At 29.1% G+C, this 9200-nt stretch overlaps 1 protein-coding gene and 1 long non-coding RNA gene across 3 annotated transcripts; both read left to right on the top strand.

Moving 5' to 3' along the window:
• The first annotated feature begins 6367 nt into the window (after positions 1-6367).
• LOC117906428 lies at positions 6368-7195 on the top strand. The gene is made up of 2 exons (XM_034819450.1): positions 6368-6610; positions 7050-7195. Exons 1-2 carry the CDS (start codon positions 6368-6370, stop codon positions 7080-7082), a joined length of 276 nt encoding a protein of 91 aa, XP_034675341.1. The 3' UTR covers positions 7083-7195.
• A 6-nt stretch (positions 7196-7201) lies between these two features.
• Positions 7202-8723, top strand: LOC117906429. Of its 2 annotated transcripts, none has more exons than XR_004649812.1 (4): positions 7202-7319; positions 7429-7557; positions 7947-8035; positions 8163-8723. It is a non-coding gene; the product is annotated as an uncharacterized LOC117906429 (long non-coding RNA). The 2 variants fall into 2 exon arrangements; XR_004649811.1 differs by having other exon boundaries at positions 7429-7575.
• The last annotated feature ends 477 nt before the right edge of the window (positions 8724-9200 follow it).

Raw genomic sequence — 9200 nt, 5'->3', positions numbered from 1 at the left:
ACATTTCTACCTACAATAGTTATATGTAAATGGAAAAAAAAAAATCAAATGTTACCTTTTAACACTTGTAATCACTTGACATCCTTCAAGACATATAAAGCTTCATCTTCAAATTTAATCTATGAACAAAAAAAAAATTATATAAAAATATTAATAACAATTTGATAACAAAATTTTATAATAAACTCATAAAAAATTCTAAAATCGTTATTTAACATCACATTTCTTCCTACAACAATTATATTTGGATAAAAAAATATCAAATATTACCTTTGACACTTGTAATCACTTGAAATCCTTCATCTTCTTCATATAATACAAATTTTAAATTTTCTCTCTCAAAAAGTTTTAAACTTGATCTTGAAATTTGATTCATCAAAATACATCTTACATATTTTGTAATTTGGTAGTTGAAATTATTTAATTTTTATATTAAATTACTATCCTTTTTTTATATATGAATAATGAGAGTATAAGAGTAGTAGGTAAGATTTTCTTTTTTTAAATAGAGTTAGGTAATGCATTAAATAACAAATTATATTTGATATTTAATAATAAATTATAAAAAAGTTGTAATATATAGATATATATGAAATGCATGTGATTATTTCTCACCAATAAGTCATCTTTACCAGTTTGAAAAGTTTTTATAAATTTTTTAATGATATGTACTTTACACTTGTCATATTTTTATTGGGGTCAAATGTGGGGTAGGTACCCCCAAAATGAAGAGTGGGTACCATAGAACAACCTTTTAACATAACATTTCTACCAACCATAGATTCATCCCACTCCGTTTTCCAAAAAAAGTCATTTCTCTCTCCTACAAAATATTCACAAAAAACTCCATGGAAAGCAACCCTCATACAGGGATTGTAATGGGGCGGGTTTTTTCGGGTACTCACCTGCCCCGCCCCTAATGGGATGGGGTTTAATTTTAATAAATAGGTTTGGGACGGGTATGAGATTTTTTTTAAAACCCGGGATGGGTTCGGGTATTGCCTTAACTTGGTCCGCCCCGCCTCAATTATATATAAAATTAAATTTAAAATTAAATTTAATTTAAAATTTAAAATTAATTTAATTTAAAATTTTATTTTACTATTTTTAATATATAGATAATAATAAAAAATTTTAATAAAATAAGTTATAAAAATATAATAATTTTATTATTTATAAAATATATTTATTTTAATGTAATTAAAAAAATTTTAAGTAATTTTTAAATATATATATATATATATATATATATATATATATAAGTTAAACGAGGCGGGGTGAGGATGAGAATTGTTTTTAATAAACGGGGTGGGGGTTGGGATGGGGGTGACCCATCCCGAACCCTCCTCGTTGCCGTTCCTACCCTCATAGCATCCATAGTATTACTGTTCACCTATTACACTATTACTTTAGCTATGCTTACTATTAAATTTTAAGAGACTACTAAGGGAAAAGATGAAAAAATATTTGCTATTTTTTTTTTTTATATTTAGATAAGGGGGAGATATAACTTTAAAAAAAATTTCTTAGATTCTGCTTTAAAAGTTGGAAAGAAAACTTAAGAAAAAAATAGAAAGAATTTTTTTTTTCCAATTTTTTAAAACCACACATAGTGACTGTCAAACATATCTCAACCCATAATTCTTAATTATGTTACTATTTTTCACTTCCTACCGAATTTATATATATATATATATATATATATATATATATCATTTCTTTAATTTCCACCAATACATCCAAATTACATGAATTATCATATCTTAATATTAAATATATTTTCAAATTTTAAAAATTATTATTAAATATTATAAAAAAATTTATGCAAATATTATTGTTTTATTCAATAAAATACATTATTGCTTATTTTCTATTTCTTATGATCAACTTTTTATTTTATTGATTCTTTTTTCAAATTTTCTTCTAATATTTCTATAAAATCCAACCATTCAGTAATTAATATTTCCATAATTTTTAACATCTTAATCTTGGGTTTTGAGTAATTGATACACATGGTCTTTTTGGTGTATATATATATATATATATATAAATGATAATTAAATATAATAATAAAAAGTGATTATTTTTATTAAATACACAAGATAATATAAATGATAGTATATGGTTAGCATTGTTTTTTAAAAATATACTTTAAATTAAAAACATAATCTATAAACAAAGACGATCATACAAAAGAAACATGCTTATGAGCTAAGTAATATTCAATATTGGTCCTTTTATTATTTATGACTTTGAAAAACAAAAACTCTTAAATATGCTAATTTAAGAATTAATTTAAATTTTTAATAAAAGTTAAAAATTAACTGCAGTAACACCTTTAAATATTCCATCTTTGCTTTTTCTCCTCACCTATATTTCCTTTGTTGGGGAGAATTATTTTCTAGACTTAAATCAACCCCCAACAACCCATTTTGGTTCTCAGACACACGCCTTACCTACACCTAACAACATTCAATGGCAGCGTACTAGAGACCCACATCTCCCCATATCTATCCAAACTTTGCCCCAAAACCAAGGGAAAACCTAGGCGGTCACCATCCACCGTCATCATATGATGCTACAACTCCGTACAATTATCGGTTTGTACTTTTGAGCACAACCCCAAGCTTCAATGATCAACTTGAGCTTTCAAGCACAAACTAAAGCTTCAATAGTCCACGACTTAAATTTTGTATTTTTGACGTAAAGTTTTTTAAGAGTGTATTTACCTTTTTTTTTTTTTCATTTATCCACATCAATATATTCATGGTAAATAATTTCCAATATCCTGACCGGTTTAGTTGACTCCAATTAAATAATTAACCAAATTCAAAAAATCCTTTTATGAGCTCTTATACAATTTTATATATTTATCAAAATATTTTTATAATACAAATGAACTAAAAAACTACGTAAATATCATAAATTGTGTTATCATTATAGTCTTTTAAATAAAGAAATTTCATATTTTATATTAAGTTTGTCTTTTATAGAAATAATTTCACTTTCACTTTTTTTTTGTCTTTTTTCTTGTTTTTTTTTTTTTTTATAAAGATGAGTCCATTTTTACATTTAATTCGTGTTTTGCACAAATGAAATCCTCAAGTATGATAATTTTAAAATTATTTTCGATACAATGGTTTTTTTCAAAGAAATGTTTTCAAAAATTATACCATCCATGCAAAAAGATGCTAAATATGGGTGACTTTAACATTTAAATGGAAATAATATATAATTATATGTTAAAGAGGGTAGGTAGATGAACAACAATAATAATAAGAATAATTACACAACTATTTATTAAATTGCCTTTCTCTAATAATAGTAATAATAATAGAAAACTTAGTCATGACAATTATCAAATTGCCCTCTAATTTTCATTTTACTCAAAACCTAAATTTTTTTCCACTAATAATAATAGACTAGGCTTAGTCAATTACCAAAAGATCCTCATCAGACACTAAACCACTTCCTTTATCCTAAAATGTTTGATAGTAAGTATTAAAAAAATTGAAATCACTTCAAAAAATCACTAATAAACACTCTTATAATTTTCTTATCTACATCAAAATCTTATTGTCTCCTTTGATCTTATTCTCTTCCCATTCGAATCAAAATTTTGTTCTTATTCGCTTTCTTTATCTCATCTTATTCTCTTTTTGTTAAAGTGTGCTTATATGTTAATATTATATTGATAAAATATTAAATGTATACAATGTTAAGAAAAAGGAAAATGTTTATGGAAAGTGCACGGGATTACTTACAATGAGATGTATGGGAAAGGAATGAGATTGTTTTAAATGAGAAAAAAAAAAAAAAAAAAGCTGTTTGCTAGGTATAATTAACGGAAGAAAGATCACAATTTGCTTCCATTTAAAAAAGGAAAATATCTTTTTTCTTTCCCTCATAATCCAATTTCAAATTTTTCTTTTTATTATTTCCAAATATTGTACAGAGATCGATTTAAATAATTTTCCCCCATATGAAAAGCTTCTCTTCAAAACCTCAATGTCATTCTTTGCCAAGAAGAAAATGGAAGTAGTTCGGGTGCTTGTAGTGGTTGGTCTTGTATTGGGAATGCTTGTCGAGCCTTCAGCGTCTTTAAGTGAGTGCAAGCTCCAATGCTTACTTATGTGTGGTAATAGTATTCCTTGTCAAAAGGAATGTGAAAAGAATTGTCTTCATACTCTTGACGTTTGTAAGTTTGGATGTGCTAATTCATGCAACAATATCTATAAAAACGATAACCTTGGTATGTCTCTCTCCCACCACCCCCTCAATTTTTTATTTTTCTATAATTATGATTTCTTCTCTTTACTTTTTATTTGTCTTTTGATCAGGTACGGTAAATATTGAAATGTGCTTGGATTCTTGCTCAAGGATGTGTTCAAAGAATTAAAATTTATCTCCTTTAGTCTCTTAAGACAACTTCTAAAATCATATGCTTTGTCAACGTATCTAGTTCTTCTCCTAATAAAATGAATGATTTTATTCAAAGATGTTATCTAGTACTTCCTTCAATAAAGTTTACTTGGCCTTCATTATTGCAATTATATTTATGAGGATAAATGATGATTTAAAATAAATTTTAAATTAATTTTATCAAACCACCTCAATACTTAAAGTAAGAATTAAGTAATAAGTTTTAAATCAACAATTTAAATATAATTTAATTTAAAATTAATTTAAGTCAATATATAATAAATATTAAGTATTACCAAATAATAAGTATCGTTTCATGATATTGATCAAAAAGTTCATACCCAATATTATATGACCAAAATAGTTTCATTTTCTTTGTATCGATTTGGTAATAGTCACTCTCTCTCTCTTTCTTTCCCTTTTAGCAAATTAAGCCATGTGGATGCCCAACTTAAAAGCATTGATTTGAAAATTATTTTGTTGGATATTTTGATTCAAATCTCTTCGTATTATGACAAAATTACTTCAATAAAATAGCACACTATCGTAACAATAAAATAAACTCATCCGACAACAAAGATAGCTCTTTTTTGAAGGTTTCATTTTGATTTCTAATTGAGAATATAAGCTAGCTTTCAACTTGCTAGAATATGAGATGCCTGAAACATTTACTGTACTGTTGCTTCTACCTCTGTCATACCAACATCTATATAGTGAACAAGTGCTGGACAGGATAATACTTAAGGAAGTGTACTATCATCAGCAATATTTTGATTCAAATCTCTTCGTATTATGCCCAATATTTTTTGTTTTTTTAAAAAAGGGATAATATCAAATAGCATCAACCTAATTTAGGACCTTATTTTTATAGTCTTTTTGACTGATGATTTACTTCAATATATTTTTAGTGAGTTTATACTTCAAGTGATAATGTGGCAAGAATTCTTGGATCCTTAATGGGATCTCATCTTTCGTGGGTAAAATTTACCATCATTCCCCCATCAAATAGATTCTGCAATGTTGAATAAATTGAAGTTTAGAAAATACAACTTGGGTCTTGTGGCCCACCTAGTCAGCAATGGCTCCTAGAACTCGAGCCTTGGACCTTAGAATTAGGCCTTCCCATTTGTTTGATGGGCCTTGTCTTTTGTAACCAAGGACTTAAGCCGCATTGGGCCCTGATGCAATGAACATTGGGTCTAAAAACCTCAAATAATTTTGGGCTTAAATTTTTTGAAAGATTCTCAACAACATGAAAGGGGGCTGCGATGGATTTGCACCCCGGGTTCACTTGAATATTATTTTGAAAAATAATGATGGTTACAAAAATTAAACATTAATTAATATATAACTTATTTACTGTGTTTATAATTAAATTTTCGTATTTTGAATTATAGATATAAATATTTGATATACTAAGATCTAGTTTGAATTATTTTTTATTTTTAAAAATAAAAAATAATAATACTCTAGTATACAAAATATAAGAATTCATATACATGTAAATAATAATAATAATAATAATAATAATAATAACTCACAATCCCAAGACATACTTTTTCTATTTTTAGAATGATATATAATTTTTTTTATTATCTTAAAAATTTATTCTATTTATTGTTTATGTTTTAGTGTAAATATATATACAAAATTTTAAAAATATTATGAGTAAATCTTGAATCCTATATCATAATTATAAATTTGAATAACTCCAACAAATTACAATCCTATGTGCCATTGAAATTATGACAGCCAAAATGAAATTAGTGTCAAATATTAAGTAAATTGTAGCAAATTATTATTTTTTTTATAAAAAAAATAAAAAGTAAAAATAAATAAAAAGACCTCCAACTTAGATGGGTCGGATCCACAAAATGGGTACCCACATTTGAAAGCTTTATCTATCCATTTGTAACAAGCACGAACTCAAAGCCACAGCTGACCGATGTCGAAAACGAAGAAGCAGCTGTTATCATCAGCGCCATGGAGAGGCGACGACCAACAGCAGGAGGACAAGTTCCAAGACGCCAGGCTTAGGGCCACCAAGCGGCCAGGTTCTGCATCCACCATGTACGTTCCTCGCAAGAAGAGTGTTAAAACGCGCCCAAACGACAAGGACGACGACGACGACCAGTCCCTCTCTGAGATTGATCCTGAACTTCGCCACAGCTTCCAGCGTAATTTTCAGGTCTCTCTATCGTTTCTTAATCTCTATGAGTTGTTCTGCCGGTAATTTTGTTGATTTTGGACCGAATTGTGAGCAAATAATTGTTTTTGTGGATACCCAGTTTCAGTTTGTAGTTTCATTAGGTTTTTTTGGGGTTTTTGAATTTTCGATTCTGTCCTATTGTTTCTTTTGGTCTTTTCTTGGATTGAAGTTGTGATTAGATTTTTTTATCCTTGACTACCCATTTCCCAGTTTAACAGTGTCTATAGTGTTTAGTTATTAAAATTGGAATCAAACAATATAAAATGTGTATGAGTGAGAGATGTTTCTATGGTCTTTTTATTTGGAATATATTATGAGCAAATGATGTTCTTTTTCGAATTTCCAATTGTAATTCCTTTGGATTTTTATTTTTTATTTTTGGTTCTTTGGGTTTTGATTCTAGATTACCCTTTTTCAGTTTAGAATTGAATTGCAAGAAAATGATGTGTGATTCAAGGCTACGCATTTCAAAGTTTGAAAGCATCGAATAGTGAGAGCTGTGATTTGGGTTGGTTGAATTTGAATTGAATTATGAGCTACTGACATGTGTTTTGTGAATCCCCACTTCAGGTTTTCTTTTTGTTATCATGCTCTTTGAGTTTCGAATTCTGTCTTTTATGTTTTAGGATTGAATTTGCTACAATTTTATGGAAGGGTTAGAAACCTCGAAGGTCCTGCCTCGACACAGGTAAGTTGACACTGCACTTTAATCGTATGTGAAAGAAATTGGTGTTTGTTAGAAGAGGTTAGACATGGAAACAAGTTGATAGTTTTTGTTTTACATATTTTGTTTACAGGCAGTGGAAAACTCTCTTAGGAGAGCAAAACTTGTTGGTGGAGGTGTTGGTGACAAGGAGGTTAGTGAATATACTAGAGCAGAGAAGAGGAGGCTCAGTGTTGCCATTTCATTGATTGGAAATCCTCAAGTATGTCTTACCAATATGGTATCTATCCGACTGCTAAAAACTCTTGACATTTTTGTCTCTCATGCAACTAATGGAGTAATTCATGAATATTTAGTAAGGTGGTCTTTATGGATGAACCTACAATTGGATTAGATCTGATATTGAGAACTAGTTTATGGAATGTTATAAAACATGCAAAGCAAGATTAAATGATTGTTTTGACAAGTAATCTCTCATTATATTTGGACTTGCATCACTCTGAACTGCATTCCTATATATAGTATGTAAACTTATTTATTAGTCTCTTAGTCATATATGGTCTCATCCATACAGTATTCTGTCATTATCATAGAAGAAAATCATTTGCTGCGACTTTTTACATAATGGTTTCATTGCTAAAAAATTTTCAGCACATTCAATGGAAGAGGCAAAGGCTCTATGTGACAGAATAGAAGTTCTAGCAGATTATTGTTTGCAATGTATAGCCAGCCCTTGAGAGGTAACTTTGTTTTGACATATTTTGACTTGTATGTTGATTGACCTATTTTACAATTAGTGCTTAAGATGCATATTCATGTTTCTACTGCATTTTGCATTTTCCTAACGTGTATTGTGGTGAATGACAGCTGAAGGCTAGATATGAAGAATCTTCCACGTTTAGGAACACAACACCCCCCCACCAGAAGGTTGAGTTGCGTCACCTTTTTGGTTTGCCAACTTCTAGTGGGTCAATGGAAGAATAGATCTTACAATTGGTAGATGATGATGAGAGAGAATTCAGAAGATAGAGGAGTGAAGAAGCATGTGGGCAGAGAAGATATAAGATCAGAGGCATGTTGGTTCCTATAATTCTAATTCCTGCTCTTGCATTGGAAACAGGGCATGGAGTCATATAATTTGAAGCCTCTGTTTTGCATTTAGGAGAAAAAATTGATGATTGTTTGACTGTAAATTCACCCTGTGTCCTCCATATAATTGATGATTACTGTAAGATGGAGCAGTAACTGGCTCGTTGTTTTTCCTTTTTGTTTTCTTCATTGTTTTAGGCTGCTTCTTTTGTCTTGCTTGTTTCTCATTTGCATTCTGATGCATTTATCTGTAAATCTTAAGGGGAATAGTGAAGTCTAGGTATTGGATTTTTGTTTAGAATTTATCTGATACCTTTGTAGCTCCTTCTACATAGAAATAAACATTTCTGTGTCTTGATATGCATCATGTTAAACTACCATGGCAAATTGCAAATTGTAAATTGGATTGATCCCAAGCGAAGGAGACACTTCTCCAATCTTTGTCTTCAAGAGGCAAGTAAGGGATTCATATCAGATGGACATTTAAAGCCTAGTGTGTTCTTAAGTTGCTCAAGAATTGGAGAAACAATTTGAAAAAATAATATTACTAGACAACTTAAGAATGAGTGGGAAAAAATAAAAAAGTATATCTCACATGTGGGAAATTTGTCTTTTTCTACCCTTCTACCATTCTAATATGTGTGTAAGCATGTTAGCACAAACATTGATGCCTTTGGATATTTGAAAAAATATAGAGTTGTTTTATTTTTTCTTTAGTTTGATCTTTAGGTTCTATCCATCTATTATTTGTCAAACTGTTGGCTTTCAGTGTGAAAAACGGTTTTAAGTCTATCCACGTGTTCACACTTTTCCTAA

The sequence above is a fragment of the Vitis riparia genome, chromosome 18, assembly GCF_004353265.1.
Source record: "Vitis riparia cultivar Riparia Gloire de Montpellier isolate 1030 chromosome 18, EGFV_Vit.rip_1.0, whole genome shotgun sequence".
Lineage (NCBI taxonomy): Eukaryota > Viridiplantae > Streptophyta > Magnoliopsida > Vitales > Vitaceae > Vitis > Vitis riparia.
This window is presented reverse-complemented; position numbering and strand designations above follow the sequence as displayed.

Bases quoted from the DNA above. Each gene is read 5' to 3' on its own strand.
- LOC117906428 (XM_034819450.1), top strand. From the start codon at position 6,368: ATGTCGAAAACGAAGAAGCAGCTGTTATCATCAGCGCCATGGAGAGGC. The intron at 6,611-7,049 runs GTCTCTCTATCG...ACCCTTTTTCAG, and splicing joins GCTTCCAGCGTAATTTTCAG to TTTAGAATTGAATTGCAAGA.